Source organism: Megalobrama amblycephala, linkage group LG22 (assembly GCF_018812025.1).
Source record: "Megalobrama amblycephala isolate DHTTF-2021 linkage group LG22, ASM1881202v1, whole genome shotgun sequence".
Taxonomy (NCBI): domain Eukaryota; kingdom Metazoa; phylum Chordata; class Actinopteri; order Cypriniformes; family Xenocyprididae; genus Megalobrama; species Megalobrama amblycephala.
In genome coordinates this window covers 22,897,787-22,922,513 of record NC_063065.1, presented here as the reverse complement: position 1 = coordinate 22,922,513, position 24,727 = coordinate 22,897,787, and the positions used below count along the sequence as shown (strand labels likewise).

Sequence of the window (24,727 nt, the reverse complement as noted above, 5' to 3'; positions counted from 1 at the left end):
CATAGGCTTTAAACAAATTTTAACGTAAATTTTAGCATAAAGTGTTGTATAATGCATATCTTAATTCACCCCCCTCCCAAAAAAAATAAATAAAAATTATTCGATGCTTCTTAATCTTGAAAAACAGGTCAAAATGTAATATATATATATATATATATATATATATATATATATACACACACATCTTTCAAATTTACATTAAAAAAAATGCCATAAAAAGTGTATTAGTTTGAATTTATTTTTTATTTAGAAAATCATTTTATTTTTTAAATGGAAAAAATTTTGTCATGAAAATGTTTTTAAATTACTTATTGGCCATCATGGCCCTTCACACAAAGAAATACAATTATAACTATAACTTGACCAACAGGGTCATATAAAAACATTTCTTAAAACCCAGATCACTTTCATCACTTCATGAACAGACCAACATGGCCAAACAACAAGTCCAACAAACTTGCGATCAAAAAAGAACAATTCTGCTCCAGATGATGTTCCATCCCAGGATTCAAAGAGAGGCTAGAAATATTGAAAGGAACAAAGAGGACAATACATTAGATATATTACAAAACATAATGCTTTCAGAGACTGATAGAGGGATGACAGATACAGTCAGTGACAGATAGACAGATGATAGATACAGTCAGATACAGATATAGAATCATAAAAGTATCCACAAGTTTCCTACGGCCTTGCGTCAAACGTGGGAGCGTCTTCCGGTTCGAAGTAAACAAGCTGGACGTGACACTCATTCATTCAACAGTTGACAGTCATTCAAGATTTAACGATCCAAACTTGCGAACGTTTGTTTTTTACTTAAAGAATTAAGATTCCAGCATCAATATTTGAACAATGTTTTACAATAAAAAATGTTACACTAATAGTAATGTATTAATTTATGTCAGGAGTGCAGATCAATCATGCTAAATCTAACTGATATTTATATTGACATAAAAAGAAAACACTGACCTATTCAGTTGCGCATGCTTCCATTTATTTGCGATCACAAGAACGCAAAAAACAACTCCACTAAGGCTTTTAAATCCAAAGGCTTACATATTTAGAAATATATTGATAACATACCCTATGTTTACGTCACTTTTCTGAGCATTTCTATTTATTTTCCTCTAAATTATGCGATGATTGCTATCCGAGGATGTTTGCGCGATCTCTCCGTCTATCTATCCTGATCCTTTCAGCCAGAGCAACAGAGGGAGCTCATGAGAAGACAACAGGAGTTATGAGTTATACGAGTTAACCGGAGTGCGTGAATCTGTGAAAGATATGCATTTGTCAGGAATCAACAGGCACAGGGAAGAGACAGATAAAACATTAAACCAAACAAATACACGATTATAAATCACATAAGAATTGTCTTCGTTCCTCAAGCAGTCTCTGATATTTTCCATAAACGTGTGCATTTATTATTGCAATGGTTAACATAAGTAGCCTTTAGCATCGCATACAGTGGAAACGCGACTGGCTCTGGCACGCACGATACGTTAGGAGTAAAATATCATATCATAAGGCTTTGGTGCTAGCATCAGTGACAGGTGAAGTACAGACAGCGGGTTGTTCATGTATTGCAGGGTCAGGATGCTCTAGTCATGCAGCAGCACTTTTGTGGAAGGTCAGTAAAGTAAAGAGCAATTAAGGGCACGAAAACCGTTTATTGTATTGTGATATTATTAACTAATAATGTAGTAAACTGAGATGTTGTCCCTGAGCACCGTAATGACATCTCTCATAAAGATTTGCAACTTTACAAAGTAAACAATGATCCAAAAAACACTTAGCCTCTTCGCTAATTAGCACACAAAATACCATTGGTATGCTGCTTCTACCGCCTCACCGGAAGTTGTACCCACATTCTCTTTTACAGTAGCGCCCCGCGGAAACAGGTGGATATAATAAAAGGAAAAATAGATCTTGGTGTGTGTGTGTTTTCTTACATTTCAGAAATTCCACTGAAAATCCATCACTTTGCACAGCAGAGTCGCAACATGTAGGTTGAACGCAACCCGTTTCTTCTGAACTGTCTGGCCTGTTGTTTTAGATGGCACTTTTCCTTTCGTCTTTGTTCCTCTCTCCAGATATAGTGCCTAAAGGGTCAGGAATTCAGATTGGTTTTAGCTTTTGAGGCATGTAATCATGTTTTTGAAATTATACCATGTGGTAGAGCAGTATTAGCCTACAACTCCAGTCCTGAATACTTACCTCCCAGAAAGTTTTAGATGTCCCACTAATCAAAACACCTTATTTAACTAATTTGTTTGCCAGCGTCAAATAAAGAGACATCTAAAACATTCACCCTAAAAAATAAATGTCTAATCTAGTTGAGAAACAACTAGTTAGTTGTAGTTGTAGTTGTGTTAAAGGCCTCAATAGATATAAAATGTATATATAAAAGGCAAGTACAGGATGATCAGTTTGTTCATATCTGTAAATAGCACATTTCATTTCAAGTTAAAAAAGATTTGGTTTTGGTAATGGTAATAAATTAACTATACAAGGCAAACTTATATCAAACAGAGATGTTAAAAGTGTTTGCATTACCTTAAGCTAGCAAATGTCCAAAAATACATCACATTGGTTACGTTAACAGCATGAAGCAGCACCATTTTGTGTGACACATCCTCCGTGAGCGGCCTGATCGCGTCACGAGGCTTTTTCGTTTCGGCCCGTGTTAACAGATGACTGTCTGCCTGTACAAATGTGATTTACGCCATAAAATAATCACGACCAAGTGCGCTGATGAACACGAAGTTCTCGTGAATTCCAACTATTTCTAATTATTATTTTTCGGCCCATAGCCGCTATGCTAATGCGCCGGGGAATGTGTGAGATCCTACCGCGACCGCGCTGAGGAAAACCCCGCGCAAGTCTGCTTCGCGCCCCGCGGACGGAGGATGCGTCAATCCGGGGTTACCAATATGAATCGCGAATGTAGATACATACATATTTACCAAAGACTGAGGGGGAAATGAAATAAGTCACTTACCACAGTTGTAAATCACTCCTCTTGCTGCTACCCGAATCTTGACCGTTGGAGATCCCACAATGCCTCTGTATATTTGAAATTTACAGCAATATTCTGTAAATTTGATTCAAACTGCCACGCCCCCCGGAATTCATTGCAATTTACAGCAATATGCTGTATTATTAAAATACAGCCATCGGCTGTAAAATATTGCTGTAATTTTTACAGCAATTCATTACAGTGTTGATTTTCGCCACTGATCTTAATTGTGTAATTGATCCTGCATTGGATCGATCAAATCCTCGTGTGTTGACTCCATCTTCCATGTCTAAAGCAGTTTCAGAATTTATGGCATGTAATGGTTGTATAGATCCATGGAGGTTTCATAACGCTAAGGCCAAAGTCTTTTCTTTTTTCCCCCCGTTCATCAGACATTCTCTCGTATTGATTATTTTTTTATCGATAGTAGTTTTATCCCAAATGTTACATCAGTTAAATATCATGCTATTGTTATTTCCGATCATGCTCCCCTCACTGTAGACATTCAGCTGTGTGCTCGACCTCACTATTTACGACCATGGAGATTTAACACTCTTTTGTTATCTGACAAAAACTTTATTGATTTTCTTTCTTCTTCTATTGATACTTACATGGTTACTAATCGGAACAGTGAGACCTCCTCTTCGTTGTTGTGGGAAGCACTCAAGGCTTATTTACGGGGGCAAATTATTTCGTACTCAGCCCGGAAAAACAAACTTCATTCAGTTAAATTACACAAGCTTTCTAGTGATATTATTAATATTGACCAACAGATAGCATCTAATCCGTCTCCAGATCTGCTCAAGCGGCGTATGGACCTGCATGTGGAGCTGGATCTTATTACGACAACCAATGCAGAGCGCTTGTTATCACATTCTCGCAGCTCATACTATGAGTACGGTGAAAAAGCTAACCGTCTGTTAGCGCATCAACTAAGACGCAGGGCAGCCTCACGCCTTATTCCACAGATTAAAGACCATTCAGGCAAATTCATTTCTGATCTGGATGGCATTAATGAGACCTTTAAGTCTTTCTATTCTGTACTATATTCATCTGAGTTCCCATATGATACCAGTGCAATGACTTCTTTTTTACATGACTTAGTAGTCCCTACTGTTGATCCAGCTGTTATTAATACTCTTGACACCCCATTAGGTATTGAGGAGATAATTCAGGCAATCCAAACAATGCAAAGCACCTGGCCCGGATGGCTTCCCTACAGAGTTTTTGAAGAAATTTCAAGATAAACTAGCCCCATTACTCTTATCCGTTTATGAAGAGTCTTTGGAGCGTGGTTCTTTGCCCGAAACAATGACTCAAGCTTCCATAATATTGCTGTTAAAGAAGGATAAAGATCCCACCTCTTGCAGTTCCTATAGGCCCCTTTCACTACAGAATGTTGATGCCAAGATATTGGCAAAAGCTTTGGCTACACGTCTTGAAAAGCTACTTCCGTATTTAATATCTGAAGAGCAAACCGGCTTTATTAAAGGGAGACATCTCTTTTTTAATGTCCGTACTCTCTTAAACGTAATTTATTCTAGACACTCTTCCGTTGTCCCAGAGGTGGTTATTGCTCTCGATGCTGAAAAAGCATTCGATCGAGTTGAGTGGCCGTATCTTTTTGCTGTACTTAAAAAATTTGGGTTGGGGAATAATTTTATTTCATGGATTCGTCTTTTATATGCTCACCCTCAGGCCAGCGTACACACTAATGATACATATTCAGAATACTTTACACTAGGGCGTGGAACACGACAGGGCTGCCCGCTCTCCCCTTTGCTATTTGACCTGGCTATTGAGCCACTGTCAATTGCTTTACGGTCTACTTCATCGTTTAAAGGAATTTTTCGCTCGGATATCGAAATTAAATTATCTCTTTATGCTGACGATTTGTTGTTATATGTTTGTAACCCGATTACAGCTTCTCCTTCAATTTTATCTATGTTGAACAAATTTGGCTCCTTTTCTGGTTATAAAATAATTTTTCAAAAGAGTGAGTGTTATCCTGTAAACGCTTTGGCCCTGCAACTTAAAAACTCTGATGTTCCATTTAGGTTGAGTAGGTCTGGTTTTAAATATCTTGGGATTAATGTCACTAGATCTCTATCTTCTCTCTTTTCTGCCAATTATACCCCTTTGTTGGCTCAAACTAAGTCTGACTTTCAAAGGTGGCACAATCTTCCCTTAACTCTAATTGGAAGAATTAACATAGTGAAGATGAACGTCCTTCCTAAGTTTCTCTTCTTATTTCAATGTATTCCGTTGTTTCTGCCTAACAGTTTCTTTAAGTCTATTGACCAAATTGTTACTCCTTTTCTTTGGAATGGTAAAGTGCCCAGAATTCGTAAAGCAGTACTCCAAAATTGTAAACTTAGTGGTGGGCTATCTTTACCTAACTTTAAGTTCTATTTCTGGTCTGCTAATATTCATAAGATGACATATTGGTTCAACTCATCTAATACTCCCTGGTGCAGACTGGAGGCAAAATCATGTTTCTCCACTTCTTTACAGGCCTTACTCACTGCCCCTTGCCTATTAACCCTTCCAACTTCACTGATAATTTAGTAGTCATTTCTACCTTTAGGATATGGTCCCAATTTAGGCGATATTTTAAGTTTATCTCTGCCTCCCCTTCAATGCCATTATTTATGAATCACTCATTTCCCCCATCAATCACGGACTCTGTTTTTCTAATGTGGCGCGATAAAGGATTAAGATATTTCAGAGATTTATACAAGGATGGTACCTTCTGCAGTTTTGCTGTATTGTCTACTGAATTTGAACTGCCGTCGTCCCACCTCTTTCGCTACTTTCAGGCTAGGCACGGTTCAGCTTCTTTACTTCCAAACTTTCCTTGTTTACCACCTAAGCTGGTTTGGGAAGACTTTCTTGTTATTAATTATTTCCAAAAGTCAATTATCTCCAGGCTCTATTGTCAGCTTACAGATTTAGAGGACTGCACTAAAAGCTAAAAGTGCCTGGGAACATGAATTGGGTGAAGAGTTTGCGGACGATTGGTGGACGCGTGCTCTTAATAGAATTTACACAAGTTCAATATGTGCTCGGCTTGCTCTCATACAGTTTAAAATATTACATAGGGTTCATTATTCCAAAGCTCGGCTCTCTGCAATTTATTCTAATGTTAATGACAGTTGTAATAGATGTCACATGTCACCTTGTAATCTGAGTCATATGTTTTTTTTTTCTGTCCAAAGCTTTTTAATTATTGGAACAACTATTTTGAGACTATGTCTAAAATATTTAAAATCAAGGTTGATGTCTGCCCTAATACTGCAATCTTTGGGGTTCCTAAAGTTTGGACTCGGTTTACATCTAAACAATTAGATGTACTTGCTTTTACATCTCTCTTAGCTAGACGACGGATTTTGTTTCTTTGGAGGTCCACCAAGCCACCGTGTTTTTCACAGTGGCTTACAGACGTTATATATTTTTTGAAGCTGGAAAAGATCAGATGCTCTCGGTATCCCCGTTATGGTTCCTTTTATGACAAATGGCAACCTTTTATTACATATTTTCACTCTCTTCAAATGTTACCTGTTGACTGAATTCCTTTATGTCACCGCCATTCCTCCTCCCTGGGTTTTTTCTTTTTTTTTTTTCTTTCTTCTTGTGTTGTTTTCCCTTTTGTAAATGTTTAAAAATGTGGAATGTCCTTATTATGTCAGTTGTTTCAATTATGCCTTTTTTACCTTCCACTCAATAAAAATTTTGAACATAAAATGTTTCCTTGCTGTTTTGGTCACATTCATATTCATTACTTTTGCCGGTTCTTTATGGCAAGCTTTATGTGTGCGCTATAGCCTATATTACGATCATTATTATGGTTTATTCTCTCCAGTATTTAAGAAATTAAATTAATATAAATGTGATTAGTCAACTAATGGCTTAAATGAATAACTACTAGTCGACTAGAAAAACTTATTTCACATATTCGATCCAGCATGTCACAAAGGGTATTCTGGTTTGAGCTCACGCTCTGCTCGCATGCTCAGACACACACACACACACACACACCTACACACACACGCACACACACACACACACACACACACACACACACACACACACACAGAGCATCGTTCATTATTATCAGTTTAAAATTATATTTGTGTATGACTAACCCCAGCACACACCAGAGAAAAACTTTGCAGGTCCTATGGCTGAGAGAGAGCCTACTCTGATGAAAACCGCTTCAGTCAGCTCAATTATAGTATCGCGGCATTTTTTTTTTGCCAGTAATGGTAACGGCGTTGTAACGGGAGAAAAAGTAATTCGTTTGATTACTCGTTACTGAAAAAAGTAACGCTGTTAGTAACACCGTTTATTTATAACGCCGTTATTCCCATCACTGTTAATGAGCATATTGACTTTTGCACAGTAGAAGGAAAAATGCAGTATAAATGCATTGTGAAAGTTATTCATCAGCAAAATTTAAGTATTAAAACAGATACAGTATGGAGAGAAAAATTAGAGATTGATTCTGAAACTAAGCCTGTTTGGAGAGCAATTTACAAACCACCATTAACAAAAAAAACTTGGTGATTTACAATGGCGAATTTTACATGGAGCTATTGCTGTAAATTATTTTGTATCTACAGTAGTCAACATTTGAAGTGGATCAAAAAAGTTCAGCAAAGTTGTTTTAAGAAATAAGCTGGAGGTTAATAAGGAGGTTTTAGGACAACTTTGATGAAAGGTTTTGATCCACTTCAAATGTTGACTACTGTATTTTAAACCCCACTGTAAGTGGCAAATGTCCTTTCTGCTTGGAACTAGAGACCATATTTCATTGTTTTATGGACTGCAATCGACTTAACCTTCTTTTTGACTTGTTAAACATTTTTTTATTTTATTTTTTTTATATTTGTTTTACAAAACAATATTTTATTCTTGGTTTTGCAATTGAGAAATTGAGTTGCAATGATGAGATCACTACTTTCATGCACTCAACAACATGTCTGTGATAGGCTACACTGTTCATCTCTGCAACCTTTCATGCCACAATCTCCATATAATGCCATAGATCTAAATGTAATGCAACACTTTTCACAATTAGTTAACTTTGAGAGCTGTAATAGTAAAAACGTGCTAAAAGAAAGAGTAATATTTGGCTATTTCATATGCGAAGATTTCAGCCAATCACAGTAGTGGGCGTTTACACTGAAGTCTCTCAGCAGACACACCCCTTAAAAACAGAGTGTTCAAACCAGAGGGCTAAAATCAGGGTAGGAGAAATGCCTTTTATTTATAAATTATGAAAATTTTGGATGTAAAAAGCATAATTTATTGTTTTATAATGTTTCTTAGGGTGCACTTATAATGTTAGTAACATTATAAGTGCACCCTAAGAAACATTATAAAACAATAAACCAACGCAGTTCATGACCCCTTTAAAAAAATCACAAGCGGGTTATAACTGGTGTGTTTTATGTCATAGATCAAAATGTGAAAATATTTAGAGGCTTTGTTAACGACAGACCTTATTTCAGGCGATTTAGCAAAAACCCATTCAAAAAACCCATTGACTTCGGGGCGATGGAACTGGAAGTCCTAAAATGCTAACTAGTTTCCGGGTTTTGCCTACAAAAACAAGTCATCCCTGAGGTACTCTATACACAGAGGAATCAAATTTACTGAAATATAACTGTCACGGTTGTAGATCCGCAGTCTCATTCTGTCGTCTGTGTTTACGTTGTGCTGTCACGTTAATTGTTTCATGTGGGCGTCGCCGCTGATTGTGTGATCAGCGGCAGCTGTTTCCTATCTCTGTCAGCCTATATAACGCCTTGTCTTTCGTTCCATGTTTGTCAGATCGTTGCTTGGAGTCTCCGGTTTATGTCCTGCTGTTTCTTCGTGTGTGCTTCCGTTGGATTAAGAGTCTTCGTGTTCATGTTCCAGTTGTTGTTCTTCGTTGGATTCTTCACGTCTTCACTCACTACCACGGACCCCAGCACGATCATCTAGCACTTGGACTTTCTGGCACTTCCATCTTCACTTCTGGCCCATCAAAGTCCCTGTGTCGCCGTCTCCCTGCTGCTGGTTACCTGTTGCTTTTGTTTACCTGGTGTGAAGCTCAATAAATGAGATTCTCTGACTTGCGATTGCATCTATCCTTATTTCACGTAACAATAACAGGGCCGTATTTATCAAGCCTCTGAGAATTACTCACAAGAACACTGCTAAGAATTGACTTAAGAGTAAAAATGTTCTTGACTCAAAGCTGCGCTTAAAAGTTAGTCATCAAGCACAAACACAAGCATGTAGTCTGCTATTCTTGTTGTTGTTGCGGTTACGTGTCGTAGCGATGTCTGACTAGGGGCGAGACGTGGGGGGATGACATTATCGTTTCACTAAATATACGGATTGATATATATTTATATATATACGAGTTTGTATATATATATATAAATTGTTGTTATATATAAAAAATAAATTTACAAACAATACAACAAATACTATAGAGATACAAATTAAATAAACTTGTTTTTCAGTTACAGTAGGTTTATTGACCATGTATACATTTATTTAACATCTTTTGTTGTTTTATTAACATTAATGACAGATAAATATTTAATTAGGCTACTGTCCCTTTAAGACTGAATCCATGGATGTAATATTTAATATACTGACAGATATCCTGTTTTCACCAACCTGTTTATGTCCACTTAAGCCATAACCGACTGTATGTGTAATGCAGCGGGACTCAGGCAGGGATCCATTTGCAAGCTTTATTATAAAAGAGCGTGGTCGTACAGGCAGGGTCAAACAGGAGCAGACAGGTATAACAAGGGACAGGCAGAATCGTGGTCAGGATACAGGCAGTAGATTGGGGCAGGCAGATATCGCTCACAGGTCCAGGTAACAATAAACAGTCCAAAGGCACGCGGCAGAGAATTGTAAACGGGTAACAGACAGGATCGGTAATAGACAGGCAGACAAAACAATAACGCTTGGAATTGTACCCAGGGTAAAACAAGACTTCGCAATGAGGTGTTGTGTGTGAGCTTCAGCTGTATGTGGCAATTGGTGATTGGTGTGGAGTGTGTGCATGCGACTGGCAGTGAGGATTATGGGAATTGGAGTCCAGGAACTGACGGTAATCGTGACAGTATGTGAGATACTCCACACGATGGGCATTTTGACAACTATGTGTGCATTTGACCATTCAGGCATGAGGAGAACTGGTCGCGCGCTGATTCCGCTTATCCTGCCTTTACTAATAGATAACGAATTGTGATTGGATGGTAATTTTGTTCTATGATGAATTGATTGGGCTGTCTGTGCATGACAGAACACTACTACTGCTACTACTCACTCTATGATCACCCAGTTGTAGTGTCATTCTACAGAAACGTCCACTTTTGGTATGGCAAGATGTCTTAAAATGTATTTCTTTTTCTAGCATTTAAACTTACCTACACAGCAGGAGACTCCTAGGCGGATCCGCATTCAAGTCGCCAAACCCGCATGACTGTCACATTCGTTTTGGCGCCACCCAGAAGATCAGCTCCGCCCCCAGGCGACGCCATAAATTCTACTATCAATCAGTGGATCCTGAGTGGACCCATGTCGGATCTGCGGATGCGCACGCGCCTTTGCTGTAACGGTTGAACCACAGTACACCAAGAGCCGAGACGAGAGTCATATCAGTGCTGACTTTCTTTGCTGGGACATGGTTGCGCTGAACCATCTGGAGTAAGTTTATTGATATCATCATGTATATTAATGACTGTAATGACATGGTTTGATATTAGGACAACTTTAGCATGTTCACTCGTGGATAATGGTTTAACGCTAGCTTCTAGCTAGCTGTGCATTGTTAAGTTTGCATTTTGGCAATTTTGGTCTCATGTGTAGTGTCTATCTGCCATCCTCTTTATAATGAAAATTAAACTTTGGCATTTTAATCACCGTTTGAGTCGGTTCAGACAACTAATGCGTATTGGTGCCTGTTTGAACGTCAAAAAGTACGGGCTTATCTGCTAATGTTAGCTACTGACTATTAACATTACCTTGAAACCATCCAGCAAATAGACGGTCCGTAGGATGATTTAACGTCACCGCTCATTTTACACACAGTTTAACAACAAAACAAAACGCTGAGTGAACATTACTAGCTATGTTTTTCGTGATGGTTTTGAGCGCTATATGCACCCCCACTAACCGAGGTGGGAACAAGACACTGCGGAGGATTGCAGCGTCTGCAGCGGGGAGTCACAGGCAGAGGGACAGCAGCGTTCGCTAACATAGCTTCTTGTCTCGTCTGGGGTATGATAAACAGTAAATTCATCAAATTCAGTGTCCACAATGCTATTTTCCAATAAACTGTAGCTGTCATTTCATGGGACCCGCGTGTTTTCATAAGCAGTTGAAGGAGCAGCGGTGCTTGGTGTACATAGCGGAAATTCTGTTGTGCGTCTGCCCTATTTCTGATACCGTGACAGGCATAGAGGAAACATTGAGCCAACAACACCTAATGACTTTTATGTTAATTAACTTTGTTTTATCACGTGCAGCTGGAGATGTTAATGCCTGTAATAAGAAATTTTGTCCGTCTTGAGACAGCGCGAGCGCCACGTGACAGTGACGTATGGCATCAAAGTACCGCGAGAGCAATTCGAGAGCAGTCGGTGCAGCTTCCCTAGAGCATCTGCACGAACTCTGATGACGACACAGCTGTTCCACGATTGGCCGGATTCACCTCATGACAGTGATCACGTGTGTTTCGTGTTTAATCTAAAACCTTCACCTCCACTTATGCTCACAAATCAGTTTTTTTTATAACGGTAATATCTCTTGTCATGTAGTCATGATGTTGTATTGTGTCACGTTTATCAAAATAAAACGTTTTTAATGATTAAAAATGTAAGCACACTTCATTAATAGTGTAGGCTTATCTTGAACTTTATTCCTGTACAAACAGATGATGTATTATGTGTTATGTGGGTGTTTACACTCACCATGAGGTACTCCACCTTCTTAATAAATGCTTCTTTTATTTAACCAGGGTTCTTTTTAAAAAAAACCTTTTAGACATTTTTAATTACACCAAAAGAGACAAAGTAAACTACCAAAACTTCAAATAAACAAAGAAAACAATTCAAAGTAAATCAAACTAGAAATATAACCAAATTAATCAACAAAATGGGACAAATTAAATCAAACCCGAGGCAATCTGTTACAGAAAAGACAAAAATATACGAAATATACAAATCAATCACACATCACATAATTCCCAAAGAACAATAATAATAATACAAAAAAATTATTTCCAACTAATTTCATACCTATTCATACAAAAAACCCACTCTTGCTCTGTCCAGTCTGGTTACTGGGATTTTCAGGGGTGCTCCCAATCTACAAATACATATTTAAAATGACTTTATAGTGCTCAGAGTGCTCAGGACTTCAGAGTGGGCTGAAGGTTTACCATCCAACAAGACCCAATGACCCTAAGCACACAGCTAAAATAACGAAGGAGTGGCTTCACAACAACTCCGTGACTGTTCTTGAATGGCCCAGCCAGAGCCCTGACTTAAACCCAATTGAGCATCTCTGGAGAGACCTAAAAATGGCTGTCCACCAACGTTTACCATCCAACCTGACAGAACTGGAGAGGATCTGCAAGGAGAAATGGCAGAGGATCCCCAAATCCAGGTGTGAAAAACTTGTTGCATCTTTCCCAAAAAGACTCATAGCTGTATTAGATCAAAAGGGTGCTTCTACTAAATACTGAGCAAAGGGTCTTAATACTTAGGACCATGTGATATTTCAGTATATATATATATATGTATATATATATATATATATATATATATATATATATATATATATATATATATATACAGTACAGTCCAAAAGTTTGGAACCATTAAGATTTTTAATGTTTTAGAAGAAGTTTTGTCTGCTCACCAAGGCTACATTTATTTAATTAAAAATACAGTAAAAAACAGTAATATTGTGAAATATTATTACAATTTAAAATAACTGTGTTCTATTTGAATATATTTCATTAAGTATTTCACTATTTTCATAAGTAATTTATTCCTGTGATGGCAAAGCTGAATTTTTCAGCATCATTACTCCAGTCTTCAGTGTCACATGATCCTTCAGAAATCATTCTAATATGCTGATCTGCTGCTCAAGAAACATTTAATGTGTACAATTGTACACAATATTTGTGTACAATATTTTTTTTCAGGATTATTTGATGAATAGAAAGTTCAAAAGAACAGAGTTTATCTGAAATCTAATCTTTTGTAACATTATAAATGTCTTTACTGCCACTTTTGATTGATTTAATGCATCCTTGCTGAATAAAAGTATTAATTTCTTTAATTTCTTTTCAAAAAAATAAAAATAAAAATTCTTACTGACCCCAAACTTTTGAACGGTAGTGTATAATGCTACAGAAGCTTTGTATTTCAGATAAATGCTGTTCTTTTGAACTTTCTATTCAAGGAATCCTGAAAAAAAAAGTACACAACTGTTTTCAACATTGAAAATAATCATAAATGTTTCTTGAGCATCAAATCAGCATATTAGAATGATTTCTGAAGGATCATGTGACACTGAAGACTGGAGTAACGATGCTGAAAATTCAGCTTTGCATCACAGGAATAAATTACTTTGTGAAATATATTCAAATAGAAAACAGTTATTTTAAATTGTAATAATATTTCACAATATTACTGTTTTTAATTAAATAAATGTAGCCTTGGTGAGCAGACGAAACTTCTTTTAAAAACATTAAAAATCTTAGTGGTTGCAAACTTTTGGACTGTACTGTATATATATATATATATATATATATATATATATATATATATATATGGCCTATATAAAAAAATCCACCAAATCTGTCAATATAAAAGGGCACAGCTTTTTAAACATCTGAATTGTTTAAGATATCGTTGGTGTTTCTGTAAAAAAATAGATAATGGTAATTATATTATAATATTAAAAGATAATAATAATAATAATAATAATTGTACTACTAGTAACAATATACAACACACTAAGGATTGATGAGCTGCTGGGTTCATGAATATTAATCATGTTGCATTTGCTCAAACTGATTTGCTGAAATCAAAACAGGGACAGGAAAAGATGAGCGCCAGCCAATGAGATTGTCGTTTGTGCATTAGCTCCGCCCACTCCCAAAAAAGCAGCATATCTTCTGCTTGTTCTTAAAAGCTGAATAATTCCAAATGAAGCCTGGTATTTTTACAGGAAAATACAACAAAGAATATTGTTAACATGTAGCACGTCAATTTTGCATGGTATGTAAGACTCTCACGCGTGTGTGTGTGCAATGAAACAGACAACACCATCATTCAAAAATGTATTTATTTAAATAGTGATCAGTTTTTCACACCTGATTGCAACCTGTCTTCCCGAAATGTCTCTTTTAAAACAAAGATGAATAGAAAGACTGGGCCTGTCTCCTTATCAACCTTAAAGGGGGCCTATTATGCAAAATTCACTTTTGCATGGTGTTTTTTTTTTTTTTTTTTTTAATCCCCATAAATCATAAGCAGTGTCTCAGAACAAGCCGTTTCCAGATCCCTGGCTGTGTGACATCACAAAAGCCACAGGCCCCACCCACGAATGTTGACAGACATTCATGTTTTAACATAGAACCACCCTGAGCGTTTTCACAGCGAGTCCGCCATTGCTGCGCTGATGAGAATGTGTCCCAAGCGTTTTAGGTGATCTGTAGCTGGATGGATTAATTCACATAGCTCTCTCCATTTACTCCCTATTATGCCCCATTTTACAAGATGTAAAATAAGTATCTGGTGTCCCCAGAGTGTGTATGTGAAGTTTTAGCTCAAAATACCTCACTGATGTTTTGTTTTTTTATAGCATGTTAAAATTGCCAATTTTAGTGCTTGAGCAAAAATGAGCCGTTTCAGCGTAGGCCCTTTAAATGCAAATAAGCTGCTGCGATCGGCCTAAGAGGGCGGAGCTTCAAGAGCTCGTTCTATCCTGTCAGGATTCGGTCAGGACGGACTATAATGTCAGAAACTGTGAATATATGCTGCATGGAGATAGAACATGTATAGTTTAATTAAATTATGGTTATCACTAATATTGTCTTCTTGTTTTTTATCTACTATATTAGTACAGGCCTGTTGTACCGTCCGAATGATGGCCAAAACTATACAGATGAGTTTAATGACGTTTATTGTTTTCACTCTAGAAAATCACTGTAAGAGCTTAATAAAACACTGCAAGTGTGCATTAAAATATTATCCATAAACTCTCTCTCTCCCTTGCATTATCATCATCAACATACACAGCAAATTACACAGAAACACTTGTTAGAACTAACAGTAAACAAATATATAAAGACCTTATGCCTTTCGTGTGGTGCTTAATAAACTTTATAACCATAAATAAACTCAGATGAACTGTAATAAAGTGCTCCCACCTTCATTACTGCCGTATCCAGTATCATTCTGGAGACAAGCTGGATCACAAACAGTTTTTACTTGTATATCCTTGAGTAGCACATTTTTAGCACAGTCTCTGTTTTGTATTGTCCCTTTGTATTGATATTCGTTCACTTAGCAGTCTGGTGTGAAATGATTCACGCAGATATAAACGAATTTCGACAGACAACAAACGTAAACAGGGAATCAGGCAGAATCATACACAAGGCAAACAGGCAGAAATATAGAAAACGCTCGGTAAGGCAGATGAACTGGCAATACTTCGCAAGGTGTAAACACACAGCCACACCCTAAAATACTGAATCAAACAGGAAATGCAAGTAGAAGCAGATCGAGGGAGTGAGACACAGCCAATACTCAGGCGAGGGCTCCCTCTGCTGGTGTGGCATTACAATTATGCAATTTGTATATGCAGTTTTTGCAGCATATATGTCCCTTATAACATTCTGTTGGAGCATGTAAGAATCACAGATGTTTTTAACAAAACTTTTCCATATGGGAACTCCCAGCTGAGCCTCGATTCCTCCAAAATCCAAAAACATAAATTGTGTGAATGTGTGTTTCCCTGACTATGGATGGATCCATGAGTTTCTTTCTTGGTGTCATTGGGCTAGATGTGGCTGAGTTTTGAGGTTTCTGGTTTTGATATGCTTTACTTTTAATAATAATTAATTAATAATAATAAAATTCTGGCACAGTTTGGGACCAGTTATGGATGATTAATTGTCTTTAATGCAGTTGTGGGCCAACACAGGACTGACATTCATTGCTTTATGTGGACAGAGATAAAATGTTTAAATTTTGACACAAATTATTAAAGCGGTTTTGTATGCTGCCTGGGAAGTGACGGCTTATAATACATTTTGGGAACGTCACAGCATGCTGAAGCACATGAACACGTGTGAACAATGATAATGTTGTGGCCACATCATCTTGACCTCAAGATCCTATGCTGAGAGATCATCACATCAACAGTTGATCTGTAAGACACTCGTGAGCTTCAACAAGACTGATGTTGATTTAGATGATCTAGTGTTATTAGTGTTTGTCTGTGATCAGTGTTGTGTGTGATTGTGTTGTATGAGCAGCTGCAGTATCTCTCAGCTGTATCAGTGCATCACTGTGACGTCTGACTGACCGAGGTTTTTGTACCACTCTTTATCACTGTGTGAACACCCAGCTACTACCAATATAGTGTACAGTCAGACAGTAATAATCTCCTGTATCTTCAGTCTGGACTCCACTGATGGTCAGAGTGAAATCAGTTCCATAATCGGCTCCATTTCCACTGAATCTAGCTGGAGTTTCAGTCGCAAGGGTCCTGATGCTGTGCACTAAAAGTTTAGGTGTTTCTCCAGGTTTCTGAAGGTACCAGGAGACACACGACTTACAGTCACCGTCTGACCGACGTCCAATGGAGCTGCTGGTCTTACAGGTCAGAGTGACTGTGTGTCCGTTCTGAACATGTTTCTCTGTGGGAGTCTGAGTTGCAGTCACCTGTCCTGTAGAATCTGATGGACATTGAGAAGACATTTAGCATTTCTCAATTGAAAAAAAAAAAAAAAAGAAAGAAAGAAAGAAAAATAATAATTTTCATTTTAACTGCTAATAATCCATGCATTAAAGTACAAGATCTTACCTTCAAAATGCATTCCTAAGAGCAGGAAGAAGATGATGAATGACATTTTAGCTGTGTCTGTTATATTGATAAACAGTGTCAGTCATGAAGTGTTAAACTCACAGCACTATAAACACTCTCAGAGCACTGAAGCATGTGTGACAATGCAAACAAGTGGGCAGGATTTACAACTGCACGTGCTGCTAACAAACTACCAGCTGCTCATTAACGCCATCTGGTGTCTGTGGTGTAGGATTTCAGTGTGCAATTAATGTAATAAAGATGGGAAAAATTGAGCTTATACAGTTGTATTAAAGGTGCTAAAGAGGATGTTTTGTTTTATACATTTTTGCAATATTACTTGAAACTGTCTTTACTAACTGATAAAAGACTATTTATTAGGTGCACTGAAAGTAATAATATTAATATACATCATCTGTGCACGAGGTAGGGCCTTAAAAACATCAGCCAATCGTTTACGCAATCATTGCGTAAACGATTGGCCCTCTGACTTGTCAATCACTGCCATGACGTTCCTTGTAAGAGACGAGCGCGGCTGCGCGTTCCAGTAACTTTCCACACTCCACAGGCGCCGCATGCAATGTTTTTGTCAGGAGTAACAACTGCAGATTATGAGTTACCTGCGGTGAGTCCGACATAATGAATCCACTAACACGACACAGCGAATGCCGGTGGTAAAACACTCGTGTTCCAATACTCGTGCACGAGTTTTGGGAGGCGTTCCCTCGAAATGAGCTGTGAAGGAGGGGGGTTGTTCTTACACATGCGCTCATTTCAAAAACTCACTAACAGTCTTTGGTTTCTCAGTCGACGAAAAGATCCTCTTTAGCACCTTTAAGTGTATTAAAGGTTTTAAAGGTATTAAAGGTATTATTTTACTTCCATTTATACATAAGTAAACAAATAAATAAATAAATACAAAACTAAAACACAGTATTAACACAACTAAATCCAACTGTAATGGATAGTTTTGTTTCATGTTCATGTTCCTTGGTTTTTATTTTGTAGTTTGATTCATGTTGCTTGTTTGTGTCTTGCTCCTCATGTGCTCCTTTAGTCAATGTGTCATGTTCTGATTGGTTGTTTATGGTCATGTGTTTCTGAGTTCTGTTTGTTCTTTGGTTCCCTTGTTCCTTGTGTCACTTGCCCATTGGTTGTCTTAGTAATATGTTCACTAAGTTCTTGTATTTAAAGCCATTGTCTTCCATGTTACTTTGTCGTGTATTGATTATGTAACCCTGCTGTTGTTGGCAGGTCTGCTCTTTGTCAAGTCAAGTCTGCTCATGTTCAAGTCTGCTCTTGTTCAAGTCTGCTCTTGTTCAAGTCTGCTCTTTTTCAAGTCTGCTCATGTTCAAGTCTGCTCTTGTTCAAGTCTGCTCTTGTTCAAGTCTGCTCATGTTCAAGTCTGCTCTTGTTCAAGTCTGCTCATGTTCAAGTCTGCTCTTGTTCAAGTCTGCTCATGTTCAAGTCTGCTCTTGTTCAAGTCTGCTCTTGTTCAAGTCTGCTCATGTTCATGTCTGCTCTTGCTCATGTCTGCTCTTGTTCAAGTCTGCTCTTGTTCAAGTCTGCTCATGTTCAAGTCATGTCTGCTCTTGTTCAAGTCTGCTCATGTTCAAGTCATGTCTGCTCTTGTTCAAGTCTGCTCATGTTCATGTCTGCTCTTGTTCAAGTCCGCTCATGTTCAAGTCTGCTCTTGTTCAAGTCTGCTCTTGTTCAAGTCTGCTCTTGTTCAAGTCTGCTCTTGTTCAAGTCTGCTCTTGTTCAAGTCTGCTCATGTTCAAGTCATGTCTGCTCTTGTTCAAGTCTGCTCATGTTCAAGTCATGTCTGCTCTTGTTCAAGTCTGCTCATGTTCAAGTCTGCTCTTGTTCAAGTCTGCTCTTGTTCAAGTCTGCTCATGTTCAAGTCATGTCTGCTCTTGTTCAAGTCTGCTCATGTTCAAGTCATGTCTGCTCTTGTTCAAGTCTGCTCTTGTTCAAGTCTGCTCATGTTCAAGTCTGCTCTTGTTCAAGTCTGCTCTTGTTCAAGTCTGCTCATGTTCAAGTCATGTCTGCTCTTGTTCAAGTCTGCTCATGTTCAAGTCATGTCTGCTCTTGTTCAAGTCTGCTCATGTTCAAGTCTGCTCATGTTCAAGTCTGCTCTTGTTCAAGTCTGCTCATGTTCAAGTCTGCTCTTGTTCAAGTCTGCTCATGTTCAAGTCTGCTCTTGTTCAAGTCTGCTCTTGTTCAAGTCTGCTCTTGTTCATGTCTGCTCTTGCTCATGTCTGCTCTTGTTCAAGTCTGCTCTTGTTCAAGTCTGCTCATGTTCATGTCTGCTCTTGCTCATGTCTGCTCTTGTTCAAGTCTGCTCTTGTTCAAGTCTGCTCATGTTCAAGTCATGTCTGCTCTTGTTCAAGTCTGCTCATGTTCAAGTCTGCTCTTGTTCAAGTCTGCTCATGTTCATGTCTGCTCTTGCTCATGTCTGCTCTTGTTCATGTCTGCTCTTGTTTAAGTCTGCTCTTGTTCAAGTCTGCTCATGTTCAAGTCTGCTCATGTTCAAGTCTGCTCTTGTTCATGTCTGCTCTTGTTCAAGTCTGCTCATGTTCAAGTCTGCTCATGTTCATGTCTGCTCTTGTTCAAGTCTGCTCTTGTTCAAGTCTGCTCTTGTTCAAGTCTGCTCTTGTTCAAGTCTGCTCTTGTTCAAGTCTGCTCTTGTTCAAGTCTGCTCATGTTCATGTCTGCTCATGTTCATGTCTGCTCATGTTCATGTCTGCTCATGTTCAAGTCTGCTCATGTTCAAGTCATGTCTGCTCTTGTTCAAGTCTGCTCATGTTCAAGTCTGCTCATGTTCAAGTCTGCTCATGTTCATGTCTGCTCTTGTTCAAGTCTGCTCTTGTTCAAGTCTGCTCATGTTCATGTCTGCTCATGTTCATGTCTGCTCTTGTTCAAGTCTGCTCTTGTTCAAGTCTGCTCATGTTCAAGTCAAGTCTGCTCATGTTCAAGTCATGTCTGCTCTTGTTCAAGTCTGCTCTTGTTCAAGTCTGCTCATGTTCAAGTCTGCTCATGTTCAAGTCTGCTCTTGTTCAAGTCTGCTCTTGTTCAAGTCAAGTGGTTGGTCTCTTTGTTTGTCACTTTGAGTCAATAAACTGCACTTGGGTTCATCAACTCGCCTTCAGAGGACTTAATCGGTACACCAACGTATTTCACAGAAGTTACAAAAAATATATACAAATCAACTTTTCTTGACAAGACTTTCAATTAAATTCATAATTAGGTTTGCGCTTGCATGTGCTTGCTAACTCGCTTACAATGAGTTACAAAGAAAAATAACAGCTATGACTGTGTACACTGCTTGCTTTATGCAAGCACTATATAGGATAAATCACTATATAGGATTTACCCTATTATACATTATCGACATGAATTGATAGGTGAAACAACAAACAGCCACCCACAAATAGTCTATAAACAAAGCATCAGGCTGTCTTTGAGTTCACAAGAACAACGGTTAAAATTACTCGTCAGGCTACAGAAGAATACCAAAATTCCTCCGTTAAATTAGGTCTAATTCATCGAGCGTCATGCAGAGCTATAACAACCCAGCCACAACACATAATTACGAATAACATGCCTCACCTTAACACAGGCCTGGGGTCAGCTTCCTTTGCTGTTCTAGTTAACGTACTAAACATGAGTGGAATTTGCACTGCAGCGCCCCCACACCTTGATGCTCATGACAAGAATAGCATGTATAATTATCTTTATTGAAGTGAATTAGGTTTAATTCGCCGTCATGCATGAATGAATTATATTTTTGCAATTTTACACATAATAATCCACGATGATCACACTACACAAAACTGAAATTGCACGTCAAAATAACACATTGTCAATATTTTTTGAGACTCCTCAAAATTTCACAAATCACGTTTTCAGGGGAGCAAATGTCTTAAGGGGAGCCGAGCTCCCCCTAGCTCCCCCGTACCCTGGTGGTGTCCTCTCCCTTGTCCACCCTTGAACCAGTTGGTGGGTTTTCCAGATTCCACAAAAAAAGACACTTAGAAATGTACAATGCATAGAAAATCTGCCCCACAACATATGTAAAATGATACCTTATATTTTTGTTTTAAGTTGTCCGATTTCTTCCTTGCCTGTTGAGGAATAACTTTCCTGTCCAGGCCAATTTTCTGAAGCACTTTTCTGGAGAAATGCTAGTGACATTAAAGATTTAAAAGCCTAGTTTAATGCTTTTACTAAAAGTACCAAAAAAAAAAAATGACATGACATGACTGATGTATTTTAACTATGGTAACCCCAAATCAAACGTTTCTTTTTTTTTTTTTTTAACCATGAAAAAAAGTTTAACCATGGTATTTATTAAAAAAATGATTGGGACACCTTAACTATAATAAAGCCATTTCTTAATTTTCGTAAGGTAAGCTTTGACTGTACATAACATTACAATAGAGGTCAAAGGTACATCATACAGCTTAAGCATGTACACTAACAATAATTTGACATTAACATAAAAGAAGTCTTCATTAAGAACTGAAATGATGTTCAACAACTTACTTTCAGCCATTCACAGCGCTGTTTTTGTGGCCAGTGAAAGCTGCCCCATTCTCAACCCGTGTCTTCAGATGACCCTTTCAAAATTTTATATGAAACGTTAATACAGAGCGCTTCGGTGATAACAAGCAAACACTTTGCAAGTACTACAGTTATTTCTTGATAGAAGCACAATCAAAATGTGTCAAAAGTGAAAATAAAACATACATTTGTACAAAAACTGCTCTTCAGTCACGTTCTCCGATGCCATTTTTCAGGAACTCCAGCACAATCAACTAATAAAGCCACTCCCCCTCGGACGAATGTGCACAGGATTGTGGGATATCAAAGGCTGTGAAAGATACATCTATGCTGCCTACAAAAAGTGACCAGATGAAAGTACCATTGGATTCAGACGTGCCTTGATGCCTTCCTATCTTGAAATGTGCCCTCTGAAGGCAGCATTTTCCAGTTTTCGGACGCAGCCACTGTCTAGTCTTGTCTTAGACTTACTTCATGTCTCTCCCGGCTTGTTGCCTACCTGACAATTCCTTACCTGCTTTTCTCCTCACCCGATTCTCCATTCTCCGTGTCTCCGATCTCCAGTCTCCAGCTCTGTGTCTCCAGTCTCCTGTTGCATCTACTCCTCAAAGCCTTGTTGATTCGCCCTACAAAGAAAGGAAAAGGAAGTTGTTTGTTATATTTTTTTTTTAAACAGTGTTAAATCAGCACACAACAAGAGAATGAATGAGAAAAAAAGGCTATAATGTCAAAATGAATCTTTTTTTTTTTTTTTGTATATGAAATGATTGTGAAAGTGTGTTTGTTGTTCCTTTTTGAATAGCATTTCATCCAAACTGAATGTGTGCGTGTTGAGAAGATGTGAGTTTCTTCTAATATCAGTGTGTTGAAGTGTTGTTTCTCTCTCTCTGCTGGAGTTTGTGTTCACTCGAGTGGAATAGAGGTTTTTGTACGACCGTTTCATTAGATTGTATCAATGTGGTACACATTCGGTGGAGGAACTAAACTGGTGCTCGGTAAGTTTGTCTATTTAATTCCTAAAGGTAACACTTTATTTTAAGGTGAAGAAGTTACACGTTACTACATGTACTTACTATAGTAATAACAGTAACTAGTAACTAACCCTGAACCAAACCCTAACTGTAACTCTATAGTAAGTACATGCAGTTAATTAATATTACTCAGTACTTATGTGAGTAGTACAATGTAACTATGTTAGCATACAATAAAGTGTAAAAAAGAACAATTTAAACATGATTTAAAGTTGAAACAAGAAAAACATTAACTAAAGTTAATTATTATTAGATATTGTGGTAACACTTTACTTGAAGCCTTAAAGATTCATAATGTATGTTATAATGCCTTATATGTATCTTTTCATAAATAATTGTGGAGTAAAATATGCATTATAAAATGCATTATAAATGCAAAAATGCAAAATAATATTTGCAAATTCGTTATTACATCTGAAAATGATTGTTTGACGTTACTGATATTGTTTTATAATTATTTAATCTAAAACAATGATATTTTCATGTTTATTCATTCAGAAGAACAGCATTAATCCTTTCAAAAATAAAAAAAAAATAAAAAAAATAAATGTATTTCCATATGTCTCACATATTAATCAGTTTAATCAGCTTATTACAGGTTTAATTTCTGTTTATTTATTTCTATACTGTATTCATATAGTTCATTTTTTATTGTAGATATCATGGGGAAAAAATAGATCTGACATCAGAATGTAAATGTTGTTTCTTTCTGTATTTCAGTCAATGATACTGAATCTCTTTTGTTCATGTTTTGCTTATAATTCAGTGCTTTATAATTCAAGTAAGTTACACATGTTATTGTTTTCTAGTTCTTATCAGTGATATAATCATCATTCTGTCTGAGCTTTAGTCAAACTTTGAAATTGAGTAACATTTTGAGTTGAATTTCTCACTTAAGTAAAAATGTAAATTATATTGGGGATGTAAAAACTGCTGGAATTTAATCAGTCAGTGTCTCAGTATGTTTAGTTTGATTTCTGAGGTTTGATTTAAATGTATATAGTGATTGTGTAGTTTGTATATTGTATATTATATCAGCTCTAGTGATGTTGAATGTCATGAAGGATCAGATTGTCGTGATTTTTGCCGCTGTTGAAATGCTGTGAGTGAAACAGTGTGTTTTCTTAGTGTTTGTGAATGTGTTGTGTTTGTCTCCTGCAGCTGGTCCCACAGTGAAGCCCTCAGTGTCTCTGCTGCCGCCCTCTTCTCTGCAGATCTCTGGAGACTCAGCCGCACTGCTCTGCCTGCTCAGCTCTTACTCTCCACAGGGGGCGCTGGTGAGCTGGACACTGGACGGGTCAGAGGTCACCGAGGGGGTCGTGACCAGCGCAGAGAGCCAGCGGGACGGCCGCTACAGCCGCAGTAGCGTCCTGACCCTCAGCAAAGCACGCTGGGAAGAGGGAGAGGTGTACGTCTGCAGAGTAACACATGATGGAGCTCCTCATGAGGTCTCGTTCCACAAGAGCTCTGAGTGCTGATGTTTCTCTCCTGAAGATGAGCCGTATCTGAGTGTCCTGTGTCAGGCAGGATTCACATGAGTCTAGTGCTGCAGCTGTAGTGATTTACAACTCAATACTGAAAGAGAGCTGGCGTGTCAAAGCACTGTGTGATCTTTCAATCTGCTGTAACATTCAATAAAGCTTCTCAACAAGTTCACTTTGTGTCTGACAACATCATTCAACTAACAGATGAAGATGCAGGTGCTTTTCACAAGCTTGATGTAGCAGGAAATAAAGTCAAATAAAGCTCTTGGGGTTTGAACATGGTCTCTGGAGACAGAGCTGCTCTATTCGGAGAGGATCACAATCACTCCACCCTGACAATGCAAATGGGCTTTTCAGTCTCACTGTTTGATTGGTCACATGATCTGGACTGGAACACACCAGTTTCACTTCTGCTGAAAATGTCACGATGAAAATAGATAGATGAAAATGTCATGAAAATCAGCTGAATTCAGTCTGTTCAGTTTGATTGACAGGGATCATATATT

The 24,727-nt window shown here is 37.9% G+C and overlaps 1 protein-coding gene and 2 gene segments (V, D, J or C); 2 read left to right on the top strand and 1 right to left on the bottom strand.

Annotated features, from left to right (window-relative positions):
* Nucleotides 1-24,393, top strand: part of LOC125258313 — a 37,678-nt gene extending 13,285 nt beyond the window's left edge. The window contains 3 exon segments of the V gene segment in view: nucleotides 22,653-22,694; nucleotides 23,326-23,335; nucleotides 23,899-24,393. Of these exon segments, the coding sequence occupies nucleotides 22,653-22,694; nucleotides 23,326-23,335; nucleotides 23,899-24,215 (369 nt within the window).
* Nucleotides 1-24,727, top strand: part of LOC125258304 — a 725,453-nt gene that overhangs the window by 252,165 nt on the left and 448,561 nt on the right.
* On the bottom strand, nucleotides 16,125-17,427 carry LOC125258317. The segment is given in 2 exon segments: nucleotides 16,125-17,012; nucleotides 17,141-17,427. Coding segments are annotated over 2 exon segments (396 nt in total).